The sequence below is a fragment of the Xiphophorus maculatus genome, chromosome 4, assembly GCF_002775205.1.
Source record: "Xiphophorus maculatus strain JP 163 A chromosome 4, X_maculatus-5.0-male, whole genome shotgun sequence".
In the NCBI taxonomy this organism is placed as follows: Eukaryota; Metazoa; Chordata; class Actinopteri; order Cyprinodontiformes; family Poeciliidae; genus Xiphophorus; species Xiphophorus maculatus.
The window spans coordinates 3332194-3344047 of record NC_036446.1 but is presented as its reverse complement, the minus strand read 5'-3'; the positions used below and the strand labels follow the sequence as shown (position 1 = coordinate 3344047).

Genomic DNA, 11854 nt, shown 5'->3' with positions numbered 1-11854 from the left:
TGTTTAATTAACTTACCAAAGGGAGCCATGAAGAAATACCCAACCGCTCCGACAGGACGGTAATCTGCATGGGCTCACACAACGGCTGTTTATGGAGAGCCATTAAATTCACAATAAAATAAATAAATACTTTTATTAAAAAATATTTTAAAAATTTGTGACACTTTTATTCTCTAAAGCTATTTTATGTATTTTCCGTTTTGGGGCAATGTGGGCAACTCAAACATGTAGCACAAAATATTTTCTGTTGAGTGGTGATAATATCTATTCAATATCCACAAATATTTAAGCCTCTCAGGGTTTTTTATTTTTGTGGTACACTGATTAGTCAATAATTAGTCAGTTGGACAAATAGATATTGCCTATATTGAGTATAGGTGAGCTGATTGATACAAAATATTGATATTGATACCAAGATCAATACTGACGTAATGACACTGATACTTCAGTTTAAGATTCCCTCTTGAAATTTTATATTATGTTGTAGTTTTTCAATTCTACTATTAGAATATTTAGCTTTGATTTGATAAAATTATTTTTTATACTTTACCTTTACAGGAAACAATGCACAAACATTTGTTTTGGTATTGACACTTGTTACTTGCCAGACGTAATGAAAGCTGACTTACTTCACCAAATCTACCTAATGTTATAAATAAAGTTGATTGACTGATTGCCATAAAGGATTCTGAATAATAAGAATCCATAGCTATGTTGTTTGATGACTAAAATGAATAACAATTTATTATTGAATTTAAAAAAAACAAACTAAAAGATCAATCAAATTAGTTGTACAATTAAGTCTTTATTGTAAAGTGTTACCTCTTTAAAAAACATATTATTTAAGCCTCTGCCTCAAACATCTTCTTTCTACCATCCATCCCAGCTTTATCTTCAATATTCTTCCTCCAGTCGCCTGTCTGCTTCTCCTGACAGCAACATAAACACAGCTTTTATAGTTCTGTCATAAACAGTCTTTCTGTTGAAGTTGCCAGCATCTGCTGCACTCACCTCCTCTTTCAGCTCCTTTTTCACCTGCTTCAGGTTGGCTCTCAGGTCTAGGGACACTTTATGTTTGGAGCCCAGCAGGGCAGCCAACATGGCGTCAGCCGACATCCTGACCCTCCTCAGAGTGGGCTTCTTAAACCTGCCGTTCAGATCCTGGACCTTCATCTTCAGGTCATCGATCTGACACAGATAATACTCAGTCAGGTGTTGACAATCAGTCCAGATGGACCTTTTAAACCAAAATGTAGGCATCTAAATGATCCGGTTTGACCATTTTTTTCCCATATGATGTTAAATCTAACAGTCTAAATGATTAAAAATATTTATTTTTTTTTTTAAAATGAAGAAACATTAATATAGAAAAATGTATTTATTAAATAGAAAAACCTCTTTGTTGCATTTCTTTACTTTCGTCTCCATGTCATATCGTTCCTCATCCACCAAATCGATCTGCTTGTGAAGTTGCCGACACAGCTCCTGGTGAAACAGAGCAACAGTGAGCTTTATGGTCCAAAAGTAAGAAGATCAATCCTCTGAATAATTTATGCCACAGCTTGTTTAGATATCTAGTAACAGCCAATACAAATATTGGTTAATAAGCACAAACAGGATTAGGGTTGTCTTCAACTATTTGGTGTTAAATTCATGAAAAATGTGCTGATTATTTATTTAATTGTCACAGATTAGGCACTTTTAATGCCTAAATCCAACTTTTTAGCAAGATTTAACAATTACCTTCATTTTGACATTCACAGCATGTTGGGAATTTAGATTAATACCAGTTGCATTAGCTTATTTGGCTAATAAGCTGCTAATGCTTATTTAGCTACTTTAACTTGCTTTAGCGTATTTAGCTAATGTGTATGAGGTGTACAAAGTTGGAAATTATTTACAGATACAGACAAAAGGAGAAGGTACAGGTATTTCACAATTTTATTTTGAAAAAAAAATTCAAAATATATATATTTTTTATTTATTTCAATTCACCTTGAGTAAAAAGGCAACAAATTACTTAAACTTTTTAAATGTTTTAAGTGTTTTTCAACATTTATTCAGAACTATTCAGAGTTAATGGGCTAAAAAAATATATCCTGAAAATGGTTGAAAATGACTGAAAATGCAATCAGTCACAGAGAAATGCTTAAAGAGCATCAGAAAAACTGGACCACTTTGAAAAATTACACAAAAATCTGTCATCCGTTTCAAGAAATGTATACATCCGATCTGGATTACAAGATTTGCGCAACTATATTAATGACTGCAGCTGTAAGCGAAATAACATATCCAATTTGTTTACCTGAAGCTCCAGGGTGCATTGTGGGAAGGAGAGGGTGGGGCAGTTCTCCCTTATGTACGCCATTTTCTCCTCCTCGGCCTGCCGGGCCTCCTCCTCCAGCATTTCTTTGCCAATCTGGAGCAGCAGACTCTGACAGGAGAAATGGAAACATGCAGCTAAAATTGTCCAGTCACCCGTTCACTTATTTACAGAGAGGTCAAAAATTCCCATTTAGGTTTCTTCTCCATTTGCTTTAATGTCGAACTTGAATATTTCAGATCATTAAACAGAATTTGTCTCAGACATCCTGAGAAATTTTAATGATGATTTCATCTAACAATTAAAATAATGGTTAATAAGGGTTTAACCTAACCTTAATAATTAAAAAGTACCGTGTTGTCATGGCAACGGGGCTGCATGTAGCGTAGTCGACACAGAGAACAAGAAAAAAGAAGAGTATGAGGTTTTGTACTGTTTCTCAACTATTTCTCTGCTTTATTTTTCCCTTTACTGTGGCGCGCTGCAGTAAATATATAATACCTACAACTTCAAGTTAATTTTTTGTTAAGAAAATTGTTCCGCAGATGGATGGCAAGTAAAAGAATTGTATTTTTGCAAAATTTTCAGATGTAGACAAAAACTGCTTCAATTGTTAGTTTTTCAGAGTTGATGCACTTTTGGAGTAATTTTAGTAGTCTAACTTTTAATGGGAAGATTACTCTGTTTCTTGTTTTCTGTTTTTTATAACATTTTGTGGAGGTAATTGGTTTTTATAATTTGATCAGGATGGTTAATAGATATTTTAATTGCCTTAAAAAATCCTGTTGTGAAATCTGTTTCTTGAATTTATTCTCTTCTCTAATGTGAAAAGTTGTTTGATGGGTTGAAACATACGATATTTGAGCCATTGTAAATAGAAAAAAAAAAGTAGTAAACTTCCACCAAGAATCTCAGAGATATTGATACTAATAAATAATAATAAAATTGAAACTTACTCCTTTTTCTCTCCCTACAATGGCCATAATACACTGCAGTGGAAATATTTAATTATGAATTAAAATAAAGTTAAAACCAGAATTCTGAAAGGATTCTTTATTCCCATGATGAAGTATGAGTGGTACATAAATGCAAAGGGGGCAGTCAGGCTAAAGGTGCATTACACAAAATAAGTAGCAGCAACTGACTGCAAGCATACACACTAATCAGAGGTGTCCAAAAGGCATCAGTTTGTATAAATTAATATTTCTGACCTTTAAATGTTGGTTTGATTCACTATTTGCATCCTAGAAGTAAAATAATTTCAAACCTCTGAGGATCAGGCAGATTAACACCAACATTAGAAATACCTTGAGATGATTTCTGCGGCTCAGCGACATCTTCTTCCTTTCAAAACAAAACGGATAATGTGAAGCTTTGGAACAGATTTTCGGGGCTTTATTTTAAATCAAAGACATCCTTAAACAGAGACTTACTCAGCCATCTTCCCTGCAGCTGATTCCTTCCTGCTGTTTGAGGGTGAAAAGAGATGAATTAAACCTCCACGGGTTTCTGGTGTCTTTATAGACGTTGGGTTCAGTGTGTGTGTGTGTGTGTGTGTGTGTGTGTTTGAGATGAGACAGAGCCAGTTGTCTGAAATCAAGGCCCAAAGTTTGACTGCAGCAGCTGAGCCTGAAAGAAACATTTGAGGAATTTCTTCTCTGCACAATAGTGGAGCATCGACTGATTTAGCTCAGTTTAGTTAAGTAATCTGGGCAAAGTTGAAGGAAAAACTGCTTCATGACTAAATATGCAGAGTGAGTCCTCAATTATCCATGATTTTTATGATGTTTTCCTTCCAATTGGTGGGAATTTCCTGTCATTTTTTTCCTGACCATTAGTGATCCTGACTATTTGATGGTGTTTCTTTTGGAGCGGCTGGCTGCTGGTGGACCAGAAAAGCCTCCAAGCAGCTGTCATGTCTAAACTTGGAGGATCTTTTTCCTGTTTCTGGTTCTCACATTAAGCAGCTGCTCAAACTGCAACCTGGGAGGTGAAGGAAGATTGGAACAGCTACGCATTTTCACTGTGCTGCCCTGTAACGTCTGATGTTCGATGACTATGAGTTCTGTGGCGGAAAATTCTGTTATCAGATATTACAATTTTTAACACAATTCCTTTCTATTATTATAATGAAATATGCAATATTTTATGTTACACTATCATATAAAATATTGCAGCACCAAGTGCTTTATCTGGTTCAGTATTCTGGTTCTAATCTTTACTATTGATATTTAATTTACATAATTTTTGTTTGATACTAATTTAATTAGGATGCTTTATTTTTTAGCTGTTTCATTCTAAAATAAATGGATATTATTGATAACCAATTAATAAATAAATATGTAAATGTCCCTTGTGAAATAAAAGTTTAAATATTTTTTTAAAGTTTTAAATGTGGAGCTTATTTTGTCAATCACAGTTTTTTTATGTTTAATTTTGTCGCTTTCATTTTTAAATCTTTATCCACCCTTATATCTATAGCTTTTCATTTTAAACGGGTAGGTTATTCAGGTGAAGGAAGTGATCTTCTTGTGGTTTTGTCGTGTATATAAATTGTTCCAATGCTATGCTAAGCATAACTCCTAAGCTTAACTATTACACTGTGGGATAAAGGACCAATTTTCCCTACGTTACTATGGACTTCTACAATACATACTTTACTATAATTGAATTACTAATTTCAGATTTGTAAAGGAAAAAGGTAGAACTTTCTTACTGAACTTAAGATTTGTTAAATAAAAAAAAAACTTTAAGGTTCCAAGATTTGCAGACTTGAAATCAAATTAATTAATTGTGTGAAAATAAAGTTGCCCCAGTGTTTACCTTCAAAGTTTACCATTGTTCCCAATGTTAAGTTTTAGCCACCAATGGTTATCGTTATGTCTGATGTTTAACATTCAGTGTCATTGTGGCTGTTTAATGCAATCCAGGATGTTTAACTTTATCTCCGATGTTTAGCATTTAATATCCAGAATATTTAATGTCTGATTTTTTATTTAATCAAGGATCATGCTTAATGTTATCATTTATGTTTAACATTATTGCCAATGTTTATCAGATGTCAAACTTCATCTCCAGACTTTTTTTTTTGCATTAAACATAAAGTAAATAATTCCAGATACAGTAAACATCACCTATAACTTTACACATCAGGGACAATGCTAAGCACTGGAGATACAAAATAAAAATTGGGGACATTAAACATCCTGGACAACTTCAAACATTGAAGATAACATTGTCCAAGATGTTTAATATCAAAGGAGTCTTCATGTCGAATCTCCACATTCAAAGACAAACTTCAAGAATTTTCTGGTTTTATTAACAGATTGTGAGAACATCCCTGTAAAGAAATCAAAATGGTCACATAATTCCCGATGGATGAAGTTCTTCTGGGTCTGAAAGCAGCTTCTCATCAGGACTGTAGAGTTAAATCCTCATTTTCTTCTCTTAGATCTGCCAGCAGTAGAAGCTCACTGCGTCTCCTCTCTTCCAGCCTCCATCGGCTCAGTGTGACGTAGCGACTCAAATTAACAGGTGAGGCCGTTTTTAGGCCGTTTGATCTCAAATCTCCCCCCACAATGGCGCCTCAGATAAGCGAGTCGTAGTGACACACGGGCGACCCGTTTGGCTCTTTACTTACGGTACCGGAGTCTGATTCCACCAAGCTGCAGTAGGACACCTGATAAAACTCTCCCACTGCTCAGGCACAAATAAAAATGAGAAACACGAACCCAGAGATGAATTACTTTCATCGACATTTATTATGTTGTTGTGATGGAAAATAAAAATGCAACTGAGAAGAAAGAAGCTGCTGAGTGGAAGACCAAAGGGAAGAAGTTCTCTTCTTTCTCGAACTTTAAATTCTAATGAACATTTAACACTGGAACTGGAAAACACTTAAAATATAAAAATAAACAGAAACTACAAAATAAAAGGAATTATGAAGCCTCTGGTCTCAACTAAACCCTTTTTGAAGAACAATTTTGTTTACAAAGCACCAGACTAAAGACTTTATTCATCCAGTTTTTGGTAGAAATAGAGAAACAAACGGAAAGTCGGAGGTGCAGGATCAGGCATCAAAACTCAGAAATAACAGAGTGTGAAGCCAACGGGCAACTGATGGCTTCACAACTCCTGTCAGTTCAATGCCTCAACTATAAACCTTTACTGTAATTTGTCTTTACTGTCACTGATGTAGAAAAATCCCCATTTAAAATAACAACCCATAGCCCGGTGGGGGGGTGGGATGCCTGGTGGGGGGAAATAAAGCCTGATGGCCCATCAGGCTTATAAAACACTGGGAGGGAGACCTTGACTTCTGTCTGTAGCTCTGGTTGTAAGTAGTCTTCTTCCTGTCTATATCGCCATCTCTAAACAGGTACACTCTGTGTTTACATTTCTAAGCGATCTTTGGGCTGCTCTTGGTCCCATCCCTCACCTAGAACCCGTTTGATCCGGCAGACCCGACCCAAATAGAGGCATGAAGCCTCTGACGACTCCTAGGATCACTGGGACACTCAAACCCCTCCACCACGATAAGGTGGCAGCCCACGGAGGGGAAAAAACAAAGCCAGAAACAGTTCCATTCTCTGACCTGAACTGAATCTGGAGAGAGGCCAGAAGGTGACACTCTGGTGTTTCTAACTAAACAAGAAGCTTAGTTAGAAACTAAATCTTTTCTAACTAAAAAATTTAGTTAGAAACTAAAGTTTTTGTTTTCTCAGTTATTTTTCTTTCCATAGAAGCTGCACCTGGTCTGGCGTTCTGATTGGCTGTGGTTGGCTGAGTTCACGAACATGGACAGATCTCCTGATCAGTTGAGCTGCTGTTGTGTCTCTGCTCTGTCTTCTCTCTCCTCCAGTCGGTCGTGGCAGATGGCTGCTGGTACTGAGCCCGGTTCTGGTTCTGCTGGAGGTTTCTTCCTGGTAGAGGGGAGTTCTTCTTCTCCACTGTCGCTACATGAATGCTCTGTATGAGGAACTGCTGTAAAGTCAACAACTCAACACAAGCGATTTACTGTCGCCCCCTGCTGGTCAGGAGGAGTGAATGGCATAAGCCATGACTCCATACAATCTGCTGGGTTTCATTTGGTACAAACTTTTTAAACTAGTTTATAGTAAACTGAACCTAAAGAATTTACAACTTGAATCAATAGTAATCTGACTGAGTTGAAACGACTTTTCATAAAATGCCTCGACAACATTGCTGTGAATTAACGTTATTGTTATAAGCTTTGAACATTTTGGTATCTATTTTTGGGGTTTTGAACATTTTGATATGTACTTTTGGGGTTTTGACTGTTTTGGTATCTACTTTTGGGGCTTTTAACTTTTTTGTATTGGTTGTTGGGGTTTTTGTTTGATTTTATTATATTGTTTATTATTTATTTGTGGGGCTCATTCGTTACTTTGAAAGTTAAGTTTTATATATTGCCAATTCACAACAAATGTCGTCTCATTGCACTTTAATTTTAGTTCAATCACATGTACTCCAATTGCTAATACAGTAAGTTAAGTTGATTAATAAAGTAGTTTAAAAACTTTGCACCAAACGAAACCCAGCAGATTGTATGGAGTCATTACTTACAGCATTCACTCCATCTGACCGGCAGGGGGCGACAGCAAATCGCTTGTGTTGAGTTGTTGACTTAACAGCAGTGCCTCATACACAGCATGCATGTAGCGACAATGGAGAAGAAGAACTCCCCTCTACCAGGAAGAAACCTCCAGCAGAACCAGAACCGGTCTCAGTACCAGCAGCCATCTGCCACGACCGACTGAAGGAGAGAGAAGACAGAGCAGAGACACAACAACAGCTCGACTGATCAGGAGATCTGTCCATGTTCGTGAACTCACGTCAGCCAATGCCCTCCTCCAGGAAACAACCACAGCCAATCAGAACGCCAGACCAGGTGCAGCTTCTATGGAAAGAAAAATAACCGAGAAAAGAAAAACAGTTGACATAAATAATGCAGTAGAAACAGAAAATGACAAACAGGAGAATAAATACAAACAGATCACAAAACAATCCAAGCCTTTTCATAATCAATGTCATAACCATGGTAACACCAAAATGATGCAAGGACACATTCTCAAAAATCAATAAATATTCAATTCTAACATTTAACACTGAAATTGGAAGACATTTTAAATATGTAAAATAAATAAACTAAAATAATAAAGTCTCTAAACAAAATTGTCCATTTAAAAAAAAAAGAAAAGAAAAAAATACAATGACTAGATGAGGCTAACGTACCAGACTGAAGACTTATCCAGTTCTTAGTAGAAAGAAAAACTTTAAGACTTTTCCATCCCCCTTGTCGGTTTTTATCGTCACTGCTATGTCATTTTTATTACTTTCTTAGTAATTTTTATAATGGATTCCATACACAAATTTGACTGAAAAACGTACGTTTGGTTGGTTAGTTTTTACACCTTTACTGTCGGGAGGGTTCGTTCTCACACAAACCCGACCGAAGGGCAACCAACACCTTACCCGTCGGGAGGGTTCGTTCTCACACAAACCCGACCGAAGGGCAACCAACAACTTACCCGTCGGGAGGGTTCGTTCTCACACAAACCCGACCGAAGGGCAACCAACACCTTACCCGTTGGAAAGGTTCGTTTTCACACAAACCACACCGAAGGGCAACCAACACCTTACCCGTCGGGAAGGTTCGTTTTCACACAAACCCGACCGAAGGGCAACCAACACCTTACCCGTCGGGAAGGTTCGTTTTCACACAAACCCGACCGAAGGGCAACCAACACCTTACCCGTCGGGAAGGTTCGTTTTCACACAAACCAGACCGAAGAGCAACCAACACCTTACCCGTCGGGAGGGTTCGTTCTCACACAAACCAGACCGAAGGGCAACCAACACCTTACCCGTCAGGAGGGTTCGTTCTCACACAAACCCGACCGAAAGGCAACCAACACCTTACCCGTCGGGAGGGTTCGTTCTCACACAAACCCGACCGAAGGGCAACCAACACCTTAGCCGTCGGGAAGGTTCGTTTTCACACAAACCCGACCGAAGGGCAACCAACACCTTACCCGTCGGGAAGGTTCGTTTTCACACAAACCAGACCGAAGGGCAACCAACACCTTACCCATTGCGAGGGTTCATTTTCACACAAACCCGACTAAAAGGCAACCAACACCTTACCCGTCGGGAGGGTTCGTTCTTACACAAACCCGACCGAAGAGCAATTAATCCCTTACCTGTCGGGAGGGTTCATTTTCACACAAACCCGACCGAAGGGCAATCCTGACCCTTTGGTACTCATCAGTTGAGTTCGTTTTCACACACACCCTTTATGGGTTTGGGTTCAGAACTTCAGATTAGAACTCCTATGTTTCCTGGCGCTGGATTCACACTCCTACCTTTCACAGCCTTAGGCCATCTGGTGTCTTCAGAGTCGTCGTTCCATCTCAACAAAAACTGTTGATCGGCTTCTATATCTTCCCAGTCCATATACCATGTGGTGTTGACAAGGCCTTATGTTCTCAACCATGAGCTCAAAACTATCATCCACCATCATAAACACTGAGTTAACCCCTTACATGTTGGGAGGGTTTGTTTTCACGCAAACCTGACCGAACGGCAACTAACCCCTATCCTGTCGGGAGGGGTTTTCATGACTTTACCTTTTTGTAACCAAGATCAGAACTCCTGCCTTTCAAATAGCCTACGGTGTTTTTCATGCGAGGAGCATTGTGCAAGGAATAGATCGACCCTTCATTGTACTCGTCTGTTACCAAAGTCCTTGAACTCATCCGATGATTTCATAACCTTGAGGAGAGGCTAGCAGAAGTAACAAACCACATTTCCTGGCACTGGATTCACACTCCTACTTTCACAATCCGAGGCCTTCTGGTGTCTTCAGAGTCGTCACTCCATCTCAACAAAAACTGTTGATCAGCTTCAATGTCTTCCCAGTCCATATACCACTTGACAAGGCCTTAAATTCTCAACCATGAGCTCAAAACTATCATCCACCACCATAAACACTGACAATGCACGTGGTGACAGTGGGGAGAAAACCATTTCCTTTAACAGGAAGACTTTCCAAACGAAGTTGACACTGCCAACTTAAATTTGTTAAGTTACACAAGTAAGCTTAGGCAATGCCTCATAATGAACATGCATGTAGTGACAGTAGAAAGGAAAAGCTTCCCTTTAACAGGAAGACTTTCCAAAAAAATAAATAAATAAAAACAAAAACCGGTTATCAAACATTGGTTAAAATCTATGAAAGCTTAAGCAATGCCTCATGTTGAGGATACATGTGGTGACAGTGGAAAGGAAAAACTTCCCTTTAACAGGAAGACTTCCAAAAATAAAAACTTCCCTTTAACAGGAAGACTTGCTAAAATAAAGCTAACACTAGACCACTTATTTAAATTCATTAAAATTGAAGCTAAAGAAATTACTTGCACTTAATACCCATCTGGTGACAGTGGAGAGGAAAGACTTCCCTTTAACAGGAAGGTTTCCGAAAAGTAAGACTTCCCTTTAACAGGAAGACTTTCCAAAAAAATTAACACTGCACCAATTACGTAAATTTATTATAAATAAGCTTAAGCAAGGCCTGCTACTGAGGATCCATGTGGTGACAAGAATGGAAAAACTTCCCTTTACCAGAAGGATTTCTAAAAATGAAGGCTTCCCTTTAACAGGAAGACTTTACAAAATAAGGTGATTTCACGAGACCAATTATTTAAATTGGTTAAAAATTAAGATAAAGCAATGACTTGTACTAAATATCAATTTGGTGACAGTGGAGAGGAAAGACTTCCCTTTAACAGGAAGACTTTCCAAACGAAGTTGACACTGCACCAACTTAAATTTAAGTTATACAAGTAAGCTTAGGCAATGCCTCATAATGAACATGCATGTAGTGACAGTAGAAAGGAAAAGCTTCCCTTTAACAGGAAGACTTTCCAAAAAAATAAATAAATAAAAACAAAAACCGGTTGCCAAACATTGGTTAAAAGTTATAAAAGCTTAAGCAATGCCTCGTGTTGAGGATATATGTGGTGACAGTGGAAAGGAAAAACTTCCCTTTAACAGGAAGACTTCCAAATAAATGATCACTGCACCATTACGTAAATTCATTATAGAGAAGCTAAAGCGATGCCTCCTACTGAGGATCTACGTGGTAACAAGAATGGAAAAACTTCCCTTTAACAAGAAGACTTTCCAAAATAAGGCTAACGCTGCACCAATTATTTAAATTGGTTAAAAGTTAAGATAAAGTAATGACTCATACTGAGGATCCCATCTGGTGACAGTGGAGAGGAAACCTTTCCTTTAACAGGAAGACCTCCAAAAAATTAACACTGCACCAATTATTTAAATTCATTAAAAGTAAAGTAAGCTTAAGCAAGACCTCCTGCTGAGGATCCAAGTTGTGACTGTGGAGAGGAAAAGCTTCCCTTTAACAGGAAGACTTCCCAAAAAGGTTAACACTTCACCAATTATTTAAATTGGTTAACAGTTAAGTAAGCTAAATCAATGCCTCATACA

General features: G+C 37.8%; 1 protein-coding gene across 2 annotated transcripts; it reads right to left on the bottom strand.

Annotated features, from left to right (window-relative positions):
• Nucleotides 1–785: 785 nt before the first annotated feature.
• On the bottom strand, nucleotides 786–3885 carry LOC102231808 (troponin I, fast skeletal muscle-like). 2 transcript variants are annotated; one of them, XM_023332788.1, is made up of 6 exons: nucleotides 3757–3885; nucleotides 3631–3667; nucleotides 2306–2434; nucleotides 1396–1485; nucleotides 1012–1188; nucleotides 786–929 (listed from the first exon to the last, which is right to left on the bottom strand). In XM_023332788.1, exons 1-6 carry the CDS (start codon nucleotides 3762–3764, stop codon nucleotides 843–845), a joined length of 528 nt encoding a protein of 175 aa, XP_023188556.1. In that variant the 5' UTR covers nucleotides 3765–3885; the 3' UTR covers nucleotides 786–842. The 2 variants fall into 2 exon arrangements, with proteins under 2 accessions (XP_023188556.1, XP_023188557.1); XM_023332789.1 differs by having other exon boundaries at nucleotides 1417–1485.
• Between the last annotated feature and the right edge of the window lie 7969 nt (nucleotides 3886–11854).